The 20,837-nt window shown below is 37.3% G+C and overlaps 2 protein-coding genes across 4 annotated transcripts; both read left to right on the forward strand.

Moving 5' to 3' along the window:
* The first annotated feature begins 2,380 nt into the window (after positions 1 to 2,380).
* LOC147473729 (protein LATE ELONGATED HYPOCOTYL-like) lies at positions 2,381 to 7,321 on the forward strand. Of its 3 annotated transcripts, XM_086587113.1 has the most exons (8): positions 2,381 to 2,791; positions 2,906 to 2,940; positions 3,128 to 3,317; positions 3,402 to 3,513; positions 3,814 to 3,875; positions 4,917 to 5,147; positions 5,225 to 6,640; positions 6,763 to 7,321. In XM_086587113.1, the coding sequence occupies exons 3-8, from the start codon at positions 3,279 to 3,281 to the stop codon at positions 7,156 to 7,158; spliced, it is 2,256 nt and encodes a 751-aa protein (XP_086443239.1). In that variant the 5' UTR covers positions 2,381 to 2,791; positions 2,906 to 2,940; positions 3,128 to 3,278; the 3' UTR covers positions 7,159 to 7,321. The 3 variants fall into 3 exon arrangements, with proteins under 3 accessions (XP_086443239.1, XP_086443240.1, XP_086443241.1); XM_086587114.1 differs by lacking the exon at positions 2,906 to 2,940 and having other exon boundaries at positions 2,540 to 2,791; XM_086587115.1 differs by lacking the exon at positions 3,402 to 3,513 and having other exon boundaries at positions 2,553 to 2,791.
* Positions 7,322 to 9,037: 1,716 nt separating this feature from the next.
* LOC147473730 (blue-light photoreceptor PHR2-like) lies at positions 9,038 to 13,687 on the forward strand. The gene is made up of 5 exons (XM_086587112.1): positions 9,038 to 9,145; positions 9,505 to 10,584; positions 11,791 to 12,011; positions 12,101 to 12,202; positions 13,111 to 13,687. Exons 2-5 carry the CDS (start codon positions 9,592 to 9,594, stop codon positions 13,190 to 13,192), a joined length of 1,398 nt encoding a protein of 465 aa, XP_086443238.1. The 5' UTR covers positions 9,038 to 9,145; positions 9,505 to 9,591; the 3' UTR covers positions 13,193 to 13,687.
* The last annotated feature ends 7,150 nt before the right edge of the window (positions 13,688 to 20,837 follow it).

Genomic DNA, 20,837 nt, shown 5'->3' on the forward strand with positions numbered 1-20,837 from the left:
ACACCCATGTTGTTAGATGCGAAAAGACAAAAATGCCCATGGGACGTACACCAAAATATTGTTCATGGACCCTCAGATTTTTTGAACATAGTAAGATTTGTGTTTAAAGGCGATTCATCTTCTTTGCTAAAAAAACCTATGACAACTCGTGTGCAACACACATGCACTGCTGTTAGTGTAATGTAAAACATCTCAATTAGATTGATATTTATGCACTACTTACGTTACACGGACATGAAAGAGAGTGTCATATTCCTTCAAAGTTTATTACTGCTATTGTTATGCGTGTACTGCAACAAAAACCTCGAAGGCACTAGCTTTATAACAACTGCTACGAAATCTTCAATTTTGGCTAAAGAAATTGGTGATGGGGTGGAGAGGCAACCTTTAATTTCTAAACGATGATGGCAATTCATATTTTTTTTTATGAGTGAAGAGTGTTTTTTTTTTTTTTGTGGTGAAGGAGGAGGTGATCTTTAAGGGGTGAAGAGTGTTATTTTTTATTTTTTAGTGAAGGAGGCGTTGGAAGTTAATTCAGGTAGAAAATGTGTTTTGTTTTTTTTAAGTTAAAAATGGAGTTGGAAGCTTGGGGAGATAGAGAAAGAATGGAGATGAAGAGACTGGACAGAGAGGAAAAATCGAGAAGTCTAAGCGAAATGATAAAACACCCATGTTGTTAGATGTGAAAAGACAAAAATGCCCATAGGACGTACACCAAAATATTGTTCATGGACCCTCAGATTTTTCGAACATAGTAAGATTTGTGTTCCCCCCCCTTATTTTTTTTTTTTTTGGTGAAGGAGGCGTTGGAAGTTAATTCAGGTAGAAAATGTGTTTTGTTTTTTTTAAGTTAAAAATGGAGTTGGAAGCTTGGGGAGATAGAGAAAGAATGGAGATGAAGAGACTGGACAGAGAGGAAAAATCGAGAAGTCTAAGCGAAATGATAAAACACCCATGTTGTTAGATGTGAAAAGACAAAAATGCCCATAGGACGTACACCAAAATATTGTTCATGGACCCTCAGATTTTTCGAACATAGTAAGATTTGTGCCCCCCACACCCATTTCAATTAACAAACATAGTGATACACAAATGCATGGAGTGTTGGTGGCCTTCTTAATTAATTAGTTCTTACCAGATTTTGGGGGCTCCCTTGGTTGATCTCTTTATATTTTGTAATTGCTTACAATTCAATGGCGGCAGTGGAAACTCTTGGCAAAAACCAAATCAATTATCTACTAAATGATTGTGTTTATAGCCTTAAGGGGGTAATAAATCTAGAACAATAATTAGAGATGCAATGTTTTTCTGATTGCTTGGCTCTGAGAGTTTTGGTGACATTCAGTTGTGTTTACCCCACAAGCAGAGCAAGAAATGGGTAAGATATGCCAATATCCGAATCCAAACCCGAATTTTTTCATACTATCTGAACCCGAATATGAATTTTTTGTAAATATTTCACCTGAATCCGAACGTTAAACCCAATCGGATAACACTACAAATGTGAAAAATTACCCAAAATATTTATCTGAATCCGAACTCGAATTATCCGTATCCGACCCAAATTTAAATACGGTTAGAGAAACGTATCTTAAATTTCGAACCCGACATATTCAAATTCGGGTCAGGTTCAATTCCCTGCCCTACCCCTAAGAGTCAACAGTTGACCAAATTGCCCCTCAATCAAACAACTCGCTAGCGGCTAGCCCACTTTCTTTTTATTTATTCTTTTGGTACTTTTCTCTATCTATTTTCGTAAATCATGGATTTTTTTGTTAATTTTGAAACCCACTTGGCAGACATTTAGACAAACTGGTTGTATATGAGCTCCAAACACTCATCCAATCAACTATCATTGAAAAAGAATTGCTTGTCCATCGATGCTACAAAGAGGCCATATTTACTCCATTTTTGCCTCTGGTAGTTCTTCTCCCACTATCAAACACCAATTATCCAGTTATAGTTTTTGAGAATTGGGTCTTATTTGTTATACAATTAAAACATTTTTTGGTTAAATCATGACCTGTTCGGCATCTGCATTTATCGCAAATGACTAATAGAAAATTTAAGCACATTTTCCATCGGTTTAGCTTTCTTAGATTGTGGATGACAACACCTCCTTTATATTTCATAATCCACAAATGCTTGCTCAGTTTGATTAAGTTGTAATTGACCAAAGTGCAATTTAAAAGGATACACGAACTTTATTTAAGAAGCTGTACATTCTCAACGTCCTGAAGATGGTTTCTGTTTTAAACAGAGGGTATATTCGGTACTTCAATGTTTAAGAAGGGGGGAAGTTATCATGTTGAGGGGTGAGTTGGTTGAATAGTGGGACCCGCTGATGTAGAAATAGGCAGATGCCTCTCTCCCATGATCCGAGCTATTTGTGGAGGAGAATTGTTTAAACTCAGGACTTTCGCGAAAAAGCGCAAAGGCCAACGCCAAACTATGAGCCGCTAGTATTTCTCCACGTGTCGATATCTCAGGAACTACTATCTCGCTGGCCACCTTTGGTTTGATACCAGCCTCCCAAATTATTATTTGTTTTCCATCATGTTTTAGTTTAAGAAACCAATAATATTTCTAGTGGCTGAGATTGCTCTGCCAACGGCGCTTATTACTAGTCTCTGCACACCGATCTCCACTCTCACTCTTCTACTTGTTAATCTATTTTTCTATTTCTTCCTTCAAAGTGGTAGTAACTAGCTAGTAAGTAAGTTGTAAGTGTGATATATCTTGATTGCTGGCTGGAAGGAGCAGTTTCATCTGGGCATGGCGGTCCGTAAAGGTATTCCATAATCCATACTATGAGCCTCCTCTCGATTGATCTTGGGCTTTAATTTGTTTGCTCTTCCAAATTTAAAAATTGTGTTCATGATTACTGATTTAATTTCCTTTCAAGGTTTCGCCGTCTTCTCTCTGTTCGTTGTTGTTTTGGTGAGAATTCTGAAAAATATAACAAAGGAACGAATTTCCTTTTTCTTTCTTCCATTTTTTTTTTTTGGATTCATTGATTGATCGATCGATTGATTCAGAGAGCCACATCTCTATCTCTCTATTGATTGAGTCTGGAATATTATCTTGACGGTTATCTCTATCGGTCTGTATTTGTTGAATTTTGCAGTAAAATCGAGTTATTATTATGAGCTTCTTTGTACGAAGAAGAGATCGTGTTCATCTCCATTGCTGGATGGAAGTAGGACGCTGCAGCCTCTCCTTGTCATAGAGGAAGAGGACCTCAACAAGTTCCCTGCAAGCTCTCTGCATGTCGAGTCATGGACATGTTCTCTTCCAACGAAGAATTGCTCATCAAGGTGACTGCAACAACTTCTTCCTTCACTCCATAATTTGCACTTAATAGTATCTAAGTTCAGAATTGCATTTTTTTTTTAATCTAGGCAAGGAAACCGTATACAATTACAAAACAAAGGGAAAGATGGACATCCGACGAGCATAATAGGTTCCTAGAAGCTATTAAACTATATGGACGATCTTGGCAGAAGATTGAAGGTTATATATGTATATATATTACGTTATGAGACATATTACCTCTTCGTTTCCTTTTTCCCTTTTGCTCTATTTTAGTAAATTTGAAGGTACGAAATCACTTGTTTACAGCTCCGAGAAGGCTTGTTAGTTTTATGTTAGAGGTGGTCACAGTAGGTCATTTTTTTTGGTGTTTGTGCCATGAATTTGGATCCTTGTGTCTTTCCTCTTAATGTAATTTTGAAAACTGTGTTTTGATTTATACACCTCCTCTTACTTGAGGGACTATTTGTTCTCTTCTTTTTTTGGTTTTTGTTCTTACAGAACACATTGGAACAAAGACGGCTGTGCAAATCAGAAGTCATGCACAGAAGTTCTTCTCCAAGGTTCGTTAATATTTTTATATTTGCTTTAATTTTCGTCAACACAAATGTTTACATTTTTTTCTCGCACTTTCCACTGTCACATATCTATTTTATTACAGTTGTAGACTTGTAGGATGTTTATATGTCATTGTTGCCTTCCAATAACCAAATCCATGAAAAGACTATCCTTAAAAATAACTTTCTAGTAAATAATCTGTTGGATTAATGCTGTTATAATTTGTTGTTAACTGTTTTAGATTGTAAGTGAACATGTCTCCTAATTCCTTTGTAGCATGTTTCCTATCCTTCCAATTTCTCCTCTCTACTTTTTGCCTAAACTTTTTTCTCATAGATAGCCTTATTATGCATTTTTATCCTTCATTATTAAAGTGTAGTTCCGAATTCATGATCAGGGATTTGTTTGGAAGAAGGTTAAATAGCTAAAAGGTAAAATGGACTAACTAAAGAAACTACCTTTTAAGATCCTGGGGATTTTTATGGAAGTATAGAGTTGGATTCTTTGTACCTTTCGACTCTTTTATCTCTTCTACAGCTCCACGAACATTTTATTTAATCGGGAATTCAGTTCAATTGTTAGGAAACGAGTAGATTGTACCTAAAGAGTCCAGAAGCACTCAAAGCTATAAAGCCAGTTGGTTAATGCTGTTACTAAGACGTGTTGGAATTGAATTTCGGTCTCGCAAATACTAGTGCTTTAGATGGGGAAATGTTTTGTTCTCTGTTTTCTGAGTTCATGATTCCTCTTTAATAGTCAGGGAAATTGCAGAGCACTAAATTAGTTCATAATTGTAGCTGTGTGAGGTTGTCAGGTATGGGTGTTTGTTACTCAAGCTCCAGAGGAGTATAAGTTTAAGCTTTACTCTTTAATAACTTTTCCTTCAGAGCCATTTTCTGGAGCAAATAATAACCTCTGTTCATGGTATGAATGTCTGGTTTAGCTATTTGCCTTTTCTGATCCAGTATGAGTTTGTAATTCTCGTTTATTAAGAATAACTTCATTGCATGGGATCAAATGCTGATGAACACTTGATTTTACATCAGTTGGAAAAGGAGGCTCTTGTTAAAGGTGTACCTCTTGGACAAGCTCGTGACATAGATATCCCTCCCCCCCGCCCGAAAAGGAAACCAAACAATCCATATCCTCGAAAAACCAGTACAATCAATTCTAACTCTTTATCTGACGGAGCAAAGGATGGAAGTCTTATAAAGTCAGCTTCTTCTTCACACTCTGGTAAACAAATTCTGGACCTGGAGAGCGACGGACATCATAAGGTTTATGTCTAATTCTTCAGCATGATTTTTTTTTTCCATAATTATTTCTAATTGCTTTTCTTACAAAATTTCATCAGAAACCTTGTGGAATTGCCAATGCAAAAACAAATGAAAAAAGTGGTGAGGTCAGTAGATCTGGAATCCATACCTTTTCCCAAGAGACTCCATGTATGTCCCTCTCACAAGCAAGTAATGGCCGACTGACATCTGTGGTACTCAAAAGCCAATGTGTTTTCAGGGACTTCGTCCCTTCTGTGAACGGGACGAGCAATGGATGCGCGACAGATGGAAGTTCTGATCTTGAAGTCACTCAAAAATTGTCCCGAACTGATGCCAACAATAGAGACATGGATGACAGCATGGACTGCTACAACAATTTGGATGTGAAAATGATGGAAGGGGAGAAACACAAACAAACAGGAAAACTCAGACTACTACCTAAAGAAGAGATTCGATCCAATCAAAATTATCCAAGGCATATCCCTGTGCACGTTGTAGAAAGGAGTTCACAAAGCTGCGCACAAAATCCGTCACCTGATATGATATGTAAAGCACCCATCATTCATCATGTGGAAGGAACTATGGGAGATGTGAAAATTTTCACAAATACATCTGCTTCTGCAACTACTGAAAATCATAGCAACGTATCCCTTCAGCAATTGTTGCCAAATATTTCTTCACCAGATAACCTGCCCTCCAACAATCAAGATAGTTGCAACACCTTTGTAAACACAACTTTGTCGAATCTTATCGTGTCTAGTCTTCTACAGAACCCAGTAGCCCATGCTGCAGCAAGCCTTGCAGCTATGTTCTGGCCTTTTACAAATGTGGAAACGCCTGCAGATTCTCCTTTGGGCAGCATTGAAGGGGTTCAGTTCAAACATGGAAGCCCATCTCCAAGTACCTCGGCAATTGCTGCTGCTACAGTAATGGCTGCTTCTGCGTGGTGGGCAGCTCATGGACTCCTACCGTTTTACCCTCCTCCTCAGCCAGGTTTTACTTGCATTTCTGAACAAATTAATTCATCTCCAGTGCGTGCCAGCGTAGTTACTCCTGACAAAGAGAAAAAGGATCACATGTTCAAGGCTTCACCTTGGGAAGGTCAACAATTTGAACCTCTGCGCTCCATGGCTCTTGAACCAAAAGTCACAGATACTAAATTGCTACCTGTGTTATCATCAGACGGTAACAAGGTTGGAAGTGTCATGTCAAACAACACTAAGGAAGAAGTCCCAGGTGACAAGCCGAAACCTGTATCTGTCACTGAATTCCAAGATTCCAAAGGAAAAACCAAAGAACCAGTGGATCGTTCCTCGTGTGGATCCAACACACCATCCAGCAGTGAGGTTGAGATGGATATGTTAGAAAAATGTGCCAATGGAATGGACAAAAGCAAAGAACAGAACATAAACCATTGGACAATTGAACCCAACAATCATCGCTGTAGAAGCGCAGGCAACATGAATGACCCTTGGAGGGAGGTTTCCGAAGAGGTTTGTGGATTAAATCACATTTTGCATTTATGTTTTTTTCTGTCCCCTTTTTTGGCTCATTTCTTTTTTAGTGTATGCTGTGAACATTGATAAGTTATGGAAGTCGTTTTGCCTTGTGTTAGGGTAAAATGGCCTTTAAAGCGCTCTTCTCCCGAGAAATATTACCACAGAGCTTTTCACCACCAAATCATCTTGGAGACAATGGGCAGCTGAAGAAGAATGATGAAGATGGGAAGCATGTGTCTGATGAGATCAGTGAAGATACGCTAGATCTCAATATCAAGACAAGGATAACTTCTCTAGATTGTGGAGAAACGGAGAAGGGCGTGATAGATAACACGAAGGGGCTGTTCTCATTGGGATTTTTACATGGAAAACTCAAGACTCGTAGAACGGGATTTAAACCATATAAAAGGTGTTCTGTGGAAGCCCAGGAGAGTTGTGTCGGGAATGAGAGTAGTCAAGGCGAAAAAAGAGAACCCAAGAGGGTTCGCCTAGAAGGAGAAGCTTCTATGTGATATGGCAGGCAATCATGCAAAGGAAACCTTTGTTTGTTGCATTTGTTTCTCAGATTTTCTGTTTATCCTTGATTTTAGTACCGAGATCGAACTCCACAAATTTGTCTGAACCTGTAGTACAAATACCGTGTTATGCTGATATATATCAACCACTGATTTATACTACCCTCTTTGTTGTTTTTTAACACAAGGCATCATGTAAAAGTTGTTGATATATTTGATATGTTGGTATTTTTTTTATATTAACCTAGGTGTTTTAGGACAAGTTCGATCACCTCGACAAATTTTCAGCTCATTTAAAAACTTAACAATGTCAAAATTTTTGAACCATTAAAAGAAATTTAAAATTGTTATCTAAGGGGTTGTTTGGTTTTTTCAGCATTCTGCGACCAAAATAGTTTTTTGTTTCTATTTTCTATTCAGTATTATGCTAAAAGAGAGAGATGATGGAGTTTTCCTCTGTGTTCTGGAGAGTTTTGAGAGAGAGGACTAGAGGAGAGAGAGGATTGGGTTCTTTGGATTTTGATAAGGGGATCGGTAATGGGATGGGTGGATATATGATACAATGGGCTTGCTTGCATGTTACAAGTTAGGACAACTGATAACAAAACAAAGCCCTCCCATTGTTTTTTTTTAAAAGAAAAATGAGCCAATGAAATTTTTTCTACAACAAATTGATAACTAATTTTTTCAAATTGTCCACATTTTTCTAACTAATTAGCCGAAAAAAATAATAAATAGATAAATATATTTATTTTCACTTCTATAATAATAACCTATAATTTAATTTAACTTGGTATTTTCATATATTTTGTTTTTATAAACAATTAAATTGTGTTCAAAATAGATAATAATAGGTGAAATTGTCTAAATAATTTATATTTAGTATTCAGAGGCATATCATTTTGACAGAAACACAAACGTGTATTTTAGCGATCAGCATTCAGCATTCATAAGATGGACCATTTAGCATTCAGAGGCTCATAAAAACAAACGACCCCAAGTTAGGGTTTCCGAATGAATGATGGTCTCTAAAATCATCTTGTAGGGGAGCGGTACCACAATATAAAAATCATGGTATATTGATCACTTTCTGTTTATATGTTCTTAAAACTTTTGATGAAATCGACTTTTTCAAATTAGTTGGATCATATACACAAAAAAATATATTAGTGCTCAATCTATTCTACACTTTTATCAGATTCATTTATCACTGAGGTTTTTAAACACATTTTAACACCTACCTCACATGCTCACACAACTTTGGATTAGACATACCTTCCAAAACCAAGAACAAAGACTTTCATCTCTAGAGAGGTAGGGGATTGCGAATGGGTTCCCATCACCCGCATCTGGGCTGGGATGAAGGGGAACCAACAACAAATTATGAACGGCATGAGGTTTTGGACTATGGACTAGATGGCGAGCTTCCATATGAACTTTGTGTCCGGACCTTCCATAGCAAGAATTGTTAACTGTACATGGATTTTATTGATAATAATTAATAAATCCCCGGTTAACTGGATTACTGCTATACGCGTGACCAAAGAGAGAGATTCAATTCAAAAATGTTCGCTACGTTACGGCGTAGAAAGTACCACTAACTTGATTATAGAAACACCCCCTGGTATGGGTTTAAAATTTAAATACTTGTAAAGATAATAGTTTAGTTGTATCGAAATAACCAAACTTGCATGTGCCGACTAGCAAAGTTGGTAAAACCTTTGGGTGATGATACCAGAAGTTTGGGGTTCGAATCCAGCCAGTATCAAAGAGTTACTAATCCCATTTAAAAGTTAAAACAGGCTTGCCAAAAAATAACCGAACTAGTGCACTCTTTTCTCACTGGTTGGGCTGGGGCTTGGGGCTTGGGGCTTGGGGTTTGATAAAGCTTATCCATCGTTCCAGACTTCCATCCAACCAAAAGAGCAGCTTCACTCTTCATTCACCCCATTCACTCTCTTTCCTCACAGCTAGGATCCCTGAGGTATGTACGCACGCTCCTTCCTAAAGCAATTTGTTGTGTTACTTTTTCCAACTAAGGGCTTCCTGTGATGTTATTGATTACTCTGCCTTTAATTCATGTTTTCATTTTTCCTTTCCAAGAAAAGAAGAAAATACAAGGGGATTTTTTCTTTTCATGTACTGAGCTTTCATTATTTTACATTGTTTTGAGAGTTGAGATAGACAAACAAGTTGGGAACATCCCTATAAATTAAGAACTTCAGTGTCAGATGCCAAAACGGATTTTGTAACTGTTATTCTTTGGTTAAGTCTCATTTCAGTTTTGTTTTTGTTGCATTTCTCATTCTAACAGCTTTTCCAACTATTGTCTGTCACTCTCAGTACACTGGTATACCAGTATCACAATTCATCAAGGGTGTGCTTTTGGCTAAAAGCAAAGGAGAAGCTATAAGAAGAAGACATAAAATAATGGATCACACCCTTCAAAACCTAGATGTACACCCAGAAACTAAACAAGAAGAGGACCACCAAGACGAACGCATCATTCTAACCTCTAAACCCCCACCACCTACCTCTCTCCTCTCAACTGCTTCAATCTCTCTCTCCCTCTCAACACTCCTCCCTGTCCACTTTCTTGTTACACCCAAATCATCTCCCCTTCTGTCCCCCCTTCCAAGCAAACTCAAAATCCCCTCTCAAATCTCATCTCTTTCACACCTCTCCCTCTCTTCGTCTGTCTCTCCTCCAAATCCTTCTTTCAAATCCACCATATCGTCTTCCCCTCTCCAATCCCCTCTCTCTCGTGGTCCCCTCCGTTCTTCTGACCCCAATAACCCTGTAGGTGCACGCCGTACATCAATTGTTTGGTTTCGCAATGACCTGCGTGTCCAGGACAATGAGTGTCTCAACAGTGCCAACACTGAATCCATTTCTGTACTTCCTGTCTATTGCTTTGACCCCAGGGACTATGGTAAGTCTCTTTCTGGGTTCGATAAGACTGGCCCTTATAGAGCTACATTCTTGATTGAATCAGTTTCTGATCTTCGGAAAAACCTTCAATCTCGAGGGTCTGATCTTGTGATTAGAATTGGTAAGCCGGAGATTGTGTTGGTTGGGTTGGCAAAAATGGTTGGAGCTGATGCTGTGTATGCACATAGAGAGGTTTCACATGGTGAGGTTAAATCCGAGGAGAAAATGGAGTTAGCGATAAAGGGAGAAGGAATGGAAGTGAAGTACTTTTGGGGTAGTACATTGTATCATATTGATGATTTGCCATTCAATTTGGAAGAGATGCCATCAAATTATGGTGGGTTTAGGGAGAAAGTGGAGGGGTTAGAGGTGAGAAAGACCATTGCTGCTTTGGATCAGTTAAGGGGTTTTCCGGCTAGAGGGGATCTGGAACGTGGTGAGATTCCAACATTATTGGATCTTGGTCTTAGCCCAAGTGCGACGATAGCTCAGGTTTGGCTTCTCAGTTCATTCCAAGTTTTTTGTGACTTTCATTTAAGTGTTTCATTAGAACACGATAGACATATATAAAGTTGCAAACCAAAAATGCCCACAATAGAACCCAACTTTTCTAACATGATTAGAAAACCCTATTCTATATTCCTGTTCATCGTCAACCAAGAAAAAAAGCTTGTATATGGTGAAACTTAAGTACTTTTGTGACTTTTATTTATTTATTCATGGTGTTATATGTGGCATGTGTTACTGAAGCAGTGTCTGAATTGCTACTTGATTTACTATGGGTTTGGGTGACTATTTCTTATTGCTTGAAATCCATCTGCAGTGGTGCTTATTAGAAAGTAGAAATTCCAAACGAGATGATTGCCTCATATTATTGCTCTATGTCATGCGAAGAACATTTGGAGTTTCTAATCTTCTAAAAAAAATTTAGGCTTTTATTAAATAATAATAATCTAATTCTAGAAGAAATGGGAAAATATGCCGTTGAAAATAAAAACAAATCAAACTTTTCCACACGTATTTTTCTCCAGCCAAACGTTTTTCACTAGTCAAAGTTCAAACACAAACAAAAATACTTCTTAGAAAGGTTAAAGGTATAAGAGTTCTTCAACCAAACATTTCTCATAATTCAATCACAAAATAAAGTATGAAGTTATGAACTAGTCGATTGTAGATGTGAGACAAGGATCGAGTTAGAGGTGTGAACACTTGAGGCTGGGACCGGGTGTCTAGCTGCAGTAGTTTGGTGTGGTTGGTGAAAGGTTCGTCATCGTCTTCTCCTTGTCCCTACAAGCTCTTTACACTGAGCTCAAACTCGAACTAATTGAGTTGCCAGACTGTTTGATTGAGAAAAGGGAGACGAAGGATGATAAGGTGACAAAACAAGCGATAGTTCTGCCTTCATCCCGCCTGGCTCTACTAGTTGCCCGCCTAGCCCACCTTGAACTAACGCACCTAGACCTACTAGTCATCCAGGCAGATTTATTCACCAATTAGAAGCCTAGGCAAGTTACCTGATGCCTAGGAGGCCGCCTAGGTCAACTTTTAGAACACTAAGTAGGTACCCCTACTCAGTGAAATACAACTAGAAGGTAGGGTATCACATCAAGTCCATTGAAACATGAATTGTTTTATAACAGAAAATTGTTGATAATTCATGCATCGACTATGATCTGAAAATTGTTCAATCTTGCGTAGGATGGAAAGCCTGCTGCTAATGCTTCTCTTGTTGGTGGGGAAACAGAAGCCTTGCATCGGCTCACGAAATATGCAGCTGAATGTAGGGCATATCCAAACAAGGATGGTGGACAAGACAGCATATATGGTGCAAACTTTTCATGCAAAATTTCACCATGGTTAGCCGTGGGATGCCTATCTCCCCGTTATATGTTTGACGAGCTAAAGAAAAGTGCAGTGAGGTATCAGCCTGCTCTAAATGTCTAATTTATCATGTATTTTGATGGTTTCTTTATATGGTCTTACTTCTGTTTTATATTGTGAGCTCTAGAGGTATTTCTGCTACATCAATTCCAAAGGTTGGTGGTACCGGCTCTTCTGGGAATGGAATGAGTTGGTTGTTGTTTGAATTGTTATGGAGGGATTTCTTCAGGTAATACTCAACAGTGATACTGCATCCACACGCTCCCCCACAGACCAAAAAAAGTGAAAAATGGACGTAAGAAATCCCACTCAAAAGGTGTCAAGTGTTTATTTTGTCAGAACTCTATGTGGTTGATGTTTTATTATTAATTTTGCTTTGTTTCCATTGGATGATTAAGGATATCCGTTTCTTATGAAGAAATTGAGGGCTTGATCTCTTATTGGTGTTCACTTATGTTGGGTCAGAGTGAATCTAACCTTTTGATTCTCTTCTTGACAATATCTGTCATCGAATAAGAATTCATTTTTGAAACATGAAATCTCTTGACATGATCCAGGATGCATCTACAGTTTGTTATTCTACCAAATAACTAATTCCTGCTGGTGCATCACGGTTAGTCTGTCACTGGAATATAGTCTGTCTATTCCACTCTAGACTTCCATTTTAAGTTAGTCTTGAATGTCTCCACTAGCTGATGAGACGGACCCCCTCCAAAGTCCAACCCACAACCACAAACATGTATCACATAAAAGAAGACCAAATGCCATCCAAAAGGCCGAAGTTGTTACTTTTGGCTTAAATCTTTATTGTTGTTCTGCCTATTAATATTCTGTTGTTTCCATAAATTAAGTAGTTGATCGTTCATTGGACTTCACTTTTTTGGTATTTGAAAGTGAAACCAACCTTTGTCTGTAGTATGATGTACCCTCATTAGTGATTCTGATCCAACATCATATTTGACACATGAAATCTCCTTTTACGGCGATCCATTTTCTGATTCCAACAGGTGCATCACTACTAATAATAATGTCACTGGAATGTAGTTGTGTGCTCTACATTGTTCACCACATCACTTCTATTACTTCTACCTTATTCTTGAATTCTCCCCTCACACTGCTTGCTTGTTTGTAATGTAGATACGTTACGAAAAAGTACAGTTGTCCGAAGAAAGTGGCTGATGGTGCTCCCGTAACAGCTTGCACAGGTGCTCTTGCTTAATTAAATGGCAGTCCAGGTGAAAGATCATGGTTGCAATTGAAGTTCTGGTTATGGTCTTGTCAAATTGTAGATGTAGTGTTGTACTGTATTGTTAAAAAGTTAAGTGTCCATTGGTAGCAATTTTTCATTGCGACTGGAAGGGTATGAATTTTCTATTCACCCTGGCATGAAAAGTTGTAGGTTTCCGCGGGTAGCAATTTTTCATTGTGATTGGAAGGGGGTGTATTTTATGTTCATCCTTTCATGAACAAATGTGAGGCGATTTAGTGGGTTAGATGGAGGCTATTGTTGGCGGATGGGCCGGCCACAAGAGTGGGATTTTGGTGAAGTTTTTGGTGGGTGCACCAGCTGACTCAATCTGGTTATGAGGCTCGTGGATGGTGCCTTGAGGTATGGCAAGGTGACACAAAGAATCTCCTTTTTTTATTGCTTCGATAATCTACACAAAGAATCTCCTCAAACCATTTCTCAAATCGATCAAATGTTTGTTCAAAATTTCTTTTTCACTCTTAAATCATCAATTTCTCCAAGTTCGTTATTTGCTATATTACCAAAATCTGACGTGAATTGGTGCAGCATATTTTCACCTGACAAATTGCACCGCAAATCCATTCTTAATAGCAAAATCAATCTTTCTAAACACATATTTATTGGAACCAGTTGATATGGCGTCGCAACCTTCTAAGTAGCACAGCCACTTACGCATACAAAAAGATGAAATAAAAGCGTTGATTTCCCAAGCGAAGGCGGCTTAGTTGCTGTTGGTTGAGCCTAGGGGGGAGGGGAGGGCACTCGGTCTTACACCCGCTTGCCGGTGTATTACTCACCAACCATTAGCAGCTACCAAGGCGCACGCCCATTACTAAATCGTATCGTCGGAGATACTCATGCAAAGACTAATCATAAAAGAATACATTTGTCTGTCAAAACTGTCTTGTCTATTGTCTATACAAAATTTAGGCTTAGACAAAAGGGTAACAAGGAAGGCTGGGAAGTATGAGATTATGTCCATGAAACCCTAGAGAGCGGACGTGGCACAAGTACTACTATAAGATGGGCCGTGGGATGAAGGGAATGAGGACGGTCTGGATTAGGGTGACTCAATAGAGGAGCGACGACCGAGTCAGCGGAACAAGGGAGGGAAGCAACTTAATATGCTACCCTGGGGAGCAGGGGATTCGAGCCGTGGAACCCTAAGGGTCGGACGTGGCCGTGGTACGGTAAAGAGGAGAGCCATCAGATGAGGAGACAGATGGACGGTACAGAGAGGAAGTGGGAGGGGTATAAAAAGAAGGAGATGAAGAGAGAAAAGGGGGCGGATTGGAGAGAAAGAGAGAAAAGAAAGAGAAAACAAGAGAGTGAGAGATTTTAGGTTCATACATTTGGCACCGTCTGTGGGGACCGATGAACAAAAGCAAAGTAGAAATGACACCTAAGAAACGGGTAGGCAGACCGAGGAGAGTGGCGGTGTAGGAACCGACATCGGAGGCGATGATTGATGAAGAAGGGGACATGAGAGAGGAGCCGGAAGTAGAAGAGACGCGACTCATAAGAGAAGTGATTGGGAGGTTAAGAGAGGAGAATGAAGGGTTGAGAAGAGAGAGAGAACAAGACGAGGAAGGCGTAGGTAGAGAGGCAAGCGATAGCTCTGAAGAGGAGGATGAGGAGCCGAATCTTGTTGAAAACCCGGTGACCGGCTTGACAATTGAGCAGGTGCAAGAGATGACCGACAAGGATAGGGAAGCGAACCAGCAGAAAGCGAAGAGTCAGGGAGGAACAGCTAGTCAGGTGGTGGCTGGGCTAAGCCGCAATCCTTTAGCGGACGTCATCTGGGCGTCGGAGGTCCCAAAGCGTTTTAATCAGCCTAGATTTGAGAGGTACGACGGTAAATGGGACCCAGCGGATCACATCCATCATTTCCGGCTGCAGATGCCACTATGGCAAGAATCACGATATGATGGGCTGAGATGCATGATGTTCCCGACCATTTTAAAGGGAGGGGAGTTGGACTGGTATTATCGGTTGCCAGCAGGGAGCATAAAGAATTTCCAAGAGTTGGAACAAGCATTTATATATCATTTCATACACCAGAAGAAGTGTGCGGTGGACATAGCGGCCTTGTTCAATGTGAGACAAAGGTCAACGGAGTCAGTGAAGGAATATCTATGTCGGTTCAAGGCCGAGACATTGAAGGTCGAGAATCTGGACGAGAGAACCGCGGTGATCGCGTTTGAGCGAGGGTTGCGGCCAGGAACGGGAGTGCATCAGTCAGTTGCAAAGAACGAGATTGCAACCTTGCATGAGCTATATCCGCGGGTAGAGAAATACATTAGGTATGAGGACACTTTACAAAAGGAGTCTAAGAGGTCAGGGAAAGCTGTTTTATCGTTGGAGAAAGACATGGAACACCGAAGGGAAGGGACGTATGAAATATAATAGAATTCAGTTCTCTTTTTTCCCATTTTTTTTTTAGCAAATTGGAGTATTTACAACACGTGTTGTATCAACGATTTTTGTGTGACTTTTTTAATATGGAATCTCAAGTATAATTTTTAGGACAAAGAATTCAGTTCTGTATTTTTTTTTTATTTTTTAATTTTTATTAATTCCAATCTCGTCAGAAAACTGGTGGATTACAACACACACACACATGTGTTGTATGAACGATTTTTGTGTGTTTTTTTTTAATATGGAATCTCAATTATTATTTTTAGGACAAAGAATTAAGTTCACCATTTTTTATTTTTTTTTAATTCCAATCTCATCAGAAAACTGGTGTATAACACACATGCTGTATCAACGATTTTTGTGTGGTTTTTTTAATATGAAATCTCAAGTATAATTTTTAGGAAAAAGAATTCATTTTTTTTTTTTATTATTATTATTTTTCCAATTTCATCAACAAAATGGTGTATTACAACACACATACTGTATCAACGGTTTTTTTTAAAAAAAAGGATCAACAGTTTTTGTACGGCTTTTCTAATATTGAATTTCAAGAATAATTTTTAGGACATAAAGGTGAAACAATCACCAATTCCAGGTATACATGCAGAAACTAACAAACATGTACTCAAAAAGGTGAAAGTCAGATTGGGATTGATAAAAGATAAGTTGTTGTTGTACTGCTCAACAATGAAAGAAAAATAATTCAAAGGGAAATATAAGCAACCAATATTATTCATCAATGACCGTTAACGTGAGCAAATTTTTGTATAAAACTAACCTGGAAAATTACAAGCCTCAAGTCCAAATGGAGAGATTTCTGAAAAGCAATACAAACTTCTAAAAAGATCCACAAGTTTCTAAAAACGAATCTACGCAACCAAAAATATATTAGAATTCATTTCTCTTTTTTCCCATTTTTTTTTAGCAAATTGGAGCATTTACAACACGTGTTGTATCAACGATTTTTGTTTGGATTTTTTAATATGGAATGTCAAGTATAATTTTTAGGACAAAGAATTCAGTCCTGTATTTTTTTTATTTTTTATTAATTCCAATCTCGTCAGAAAACTGGTGGATTACAACACACGTGTTGTATGAATGATTTTTGTGTGGTTTTTTTTAATATGGAATCTCAAATATAATTCTCAATTATAATTTTTAGGACAAAGAATTTTGTTCACTATTTTTTTTATTTTTTTTTTTTTAATTCCAATCTCATCAGAAAACTGGTATATTACAACACACATGCTGTATCAACAATTTTTGTGTGGTTTTTTTAATATGGAATCTCAAGTATAATTTTTAGGACAAAGAATTCAGTTTTTTTTTTTTTTTTTTTTTTTCCAATTTTATCAGCAAAACGGTGTATTACAACACAACACACATGCTGTATCAACGGTTTTTCAAAAAAAAAAAGTATCAACTGTTTTTGTTTGGCTTTTCTAATATTGAATCTCAAAAATAATTTTTAAAACGTAAAGGTGAAACAATCACCAATCCCAGGCACACATGTAGAAACTAACAAACATCTACTCAAAAAGGTGAAAGTCAGATTGGGATTGATAAAAGATAAGTTGTTGTTGTACTGCTCAACAATAAAAGAAAAATAATTAGAAGGAAAATATAAGCAACCAATATTATACATCATGGACCGTTAATAAGACCAATAGGAAAGAGATAGCACACCAAATGAGACATGTGCTTTTGTCTGGACACTCTTACGTGGTATGTACGTGAAAAGTTAATTTTTTCAAGATGGGTTTTTTAACTTCAGATTTCCTTGACGAAGATCGTGGCTTTGTAATGAGGTAGAACATATGGAAGAATGTTTCACAAGGTAGTTAGACTAAGATGTATATTCTGAATTGATGGCGCAAACATCAATAGTGGAAGTTGTTTGGAGCTTATAGAGTATTGCACGAGCAGAATAAGTTCAGTTAGCTTTGCTTTTGTGAGGTTTTGATTTGTTTTATTTTGAAAGAGGATTTTTTTTTTTTTTTTTTTTTTTTTTTGGATAATCTACTAAAAAAAAAGAAAATGATTATTTTTTTTTATAGTTTTTGTAGTATATACTCTTCGAATAAAAGAAAATGTTGTTGTTTTTGTTGTTGTTATTTTTTTTATTTTTTTATTTATAATATATACTCTTCGAATAAAAGATTTTTTTTTATTTTTATTTTTTTTGTAGTATATACTCTTCGAATAAAAGAAAATGTTGTTGTTGTTATTTTTTAAGTGGAAATTTTATTGATAATGATAACGAGTTTTACAAATAATTAGGACAAGCGTGCAACAAGCTGTGATGCAAGTCATTTCTGAACGGCAAATCCTATCCTCTTGAATACAAACTCGTTAGAACTAGTTGTCATTAGGTCGCAGTCCATAACTTTCTGCAATCACTTAAAGAGCTTAACAGATTGTTGTGGCAAGAAACCAAAAGTGTCGAAACCGAACTGAATGAAAGAATGCTGGTTAGCTTTACAAGCCTCCTCGTGTTTCCAAATCTTCCATGTTGCTGCTCTATTAGCTGCTTCTCCCAACTCAAATGCTCCATTCCCGAGCCCCCTACCAACAGAGTGGCTCCAGTTACATCAAAACTCGCATGCTTCCCTTCAAACCAACTGTAGACCAATACATCCCACAGCCGAAGTGTTAATCCTCCCCATTCGGATCGATTGAAAAAATTCACGGGAGCCTCTTTCTTCACTTGTACTCCAGCCCTCCAAAATGCATCACATAAAATATCCTTCACATGATCATGTCGGTATTTGAAACATGGAAAATGTATACAATGTGTTGTCAATGATACTCCGTGCATGAATGTTCAAGAAAAGATGTAAAAACTATTGCGTACATATTATATTAAGTTTCTAAGAAGAAATCCTAATTCGAATACTAGTGTGAGATTTCTAGACAATTTTCATCATAGAAAAGAAAACAAGACTTTGTCACTAAGTACACTTATTCAGAAAGAAGCTATATACAACCTAAAAATTGTGTAAATTTTGCTTCAAGTTCTTACCACCCCAAACAGAAGGATGCTTTCTCCTTAAAATGTCAAGAGATGAAGAAAGAAAATACCTGTGAAGCTTGAGAAAAAATTCAGCCAACACTGCGGCGAAAAGTGTGTCGAGCACAATATGCAACATGTCAAAAGAAAGTTAAAAATATCACACCAATCAATGAAAACAAACAAATATCACACAATATGAAAGAGATAGCACACCAAATGAGACATGTGTTGTTGTCTGGACACTCCTACGTGGTATGTACGTGAAAAGCTAATTTTTTCAAGATGGGTTTTTTAACTTCAGATTTCCTAGACGAAGATCGTGGCTTTGTAATGAGGTATAACATATGGAAGAATATTTCACAAGGAAGTTAGACCAACACGTATATTCTGAATTGATGACGTAAACTTCAATAGTGGAAGCTGTTTGAAGCTTATAGAGTATTGCACGCGACTGTATTTGAGCAGAATAAGTTTAGTTAGCTTTGCTTTTGTGAGATTTTGATTTGTTTTATTTTTAAATGGTTTTTTTTATTTTTTTTGTAGTGGATAATCTACGAAAAAAAGAAAATGATGATGTTTATTTATTTAGTTTTTTTGTAGTATATACTCTTCGAATAAAAGAAAATGTTGTTGTTTTTGTTGTTGTTATTTTTTAATTTTTTATTTATAGTATATTTTTTTGAATTTTTTTTTTTTTTTTTTTTTTGTATATACTCTTCAAATAAAAGAAAATGTTGTTGTTGTTGTTGATATATTTATAGTATGCACTCCCCGATTATCTTTTTCAATTCACAGAAAATCCGATTTTTCTTAGTTTGTAATACAATAGAATATTCAAGGCATACAATATTCAAGACTCAAGAAAAGAAAGGAAGGCTTGGATAATAAGGTATTAGTACTTAAGCAAAATGTTCAGAGATTTAAGTTTTGGATTTCAAATCGATTGCCTCGTCGAGTTCAATAAGATTTCTACTAATGAGGTATAATCACCACGCTGGTGGTTAACCATTTAAAGGCTATGATGTTTGAATCAAGGGAGAAAATGGCACTCATGTGAGGTAGGCTTAGGCTTGCAATAGATTTATGAATAAACAATTTTTTAAACATTGTTTCCTGTACTTATATAACTGTGGTTACATTGATTTGTTTTTGGGTTATTTAGACTTTGGTACCACTTTTTATACCGATATTAGGAAATAGTACCAGATTTCAAAAAAATTAGGAAATAGTACCACTTCTGTCAGTTGACCGACTTGACCGAAGTCAAACTGTTTCAATCTGTTCAGATTTTCATAATGTCCATAATACCCTCAGGGTTTTTTAGACTTTGGTACCACTTTTTAGATCAATATTAGGAAATAGTACCAAATTTCAAAAAAATTAGGAAATAGTACCACTTCTGTCAGTTGACCGAAGTCGCACTGTTCACAAAACATGCATGCCCGAGTGAAATAATTTCACCTTCGGTATTTCGTCCTTTATACTTTTGATATTTACCATGCCAAATGTTCATTCCGAATCTACTGTTGCCATCTTTACAAAAAGATTTAGGCAAGAACATCAAGAGACAAGGTAGTCGTGTAAATGTGTAATTGACATGCCGTATTATCATTTTGGGCTGGGCCTAAACCTTGATACAACCGGAACACGGGCTTTCTGAACTATTTATTTATTTTTCCCAAAAGAATTGAATTTTTAAATCAAGAAGAAACCTTTTAGTTACAAAAGGAGACGAGATGTTTATATTATGAGGAAAAAATTTGGGATGTTGAGAATAGGATCAAAGTTTATGAAGCAGAGAAAATTGAATATCAATAGTGAAACCAAGAAACGTCGTCCTCGCGTCGTTAACTGCCCAACTAGCAACGTAGCGAAGGAGGAGATGACTGTGTGCTTTGTTGTGTTTATGAAAGGTAATTACCGCTTGTACGAGTTAAATCCGACCTTTGATACTGGTAGTAGTAAAAGTAAAATTAAAAATGTCCTTTGTTTATTATGGGAGCTTCCTTCTTTATGGATTTAGATGTGCTTCAGTAGACTCTAAAGTTTATATTATTGGAGGTCTTGACTGTGATTCTCAGCTGTCTTAATATCATCATATTCCGTCATCATTGTCGTGTCATTGACACTCCCTCTTTTGGCAAGACTGCTAGTATGAGTGTGGGCACTGCAATGTACGGTGGC

The sequence above is a fragment of the Coptis chinensis genome, unplaced genomic scaffold, assembly GCF_015680905.1.
Source record: "Coptis chinensis isolate HL-2020 unplaced genomic scaffold, ASM1568090v1 utg1929_pilon_pilon, whole genome shotgun sequence".
NCBI classification, from domain to species: Eukaryota; Viridiplantae; Streptophyta; class Magnoliopsida; order Ranunculales; family Ranunculaceae; genus Coptis; species Coptis chinensis.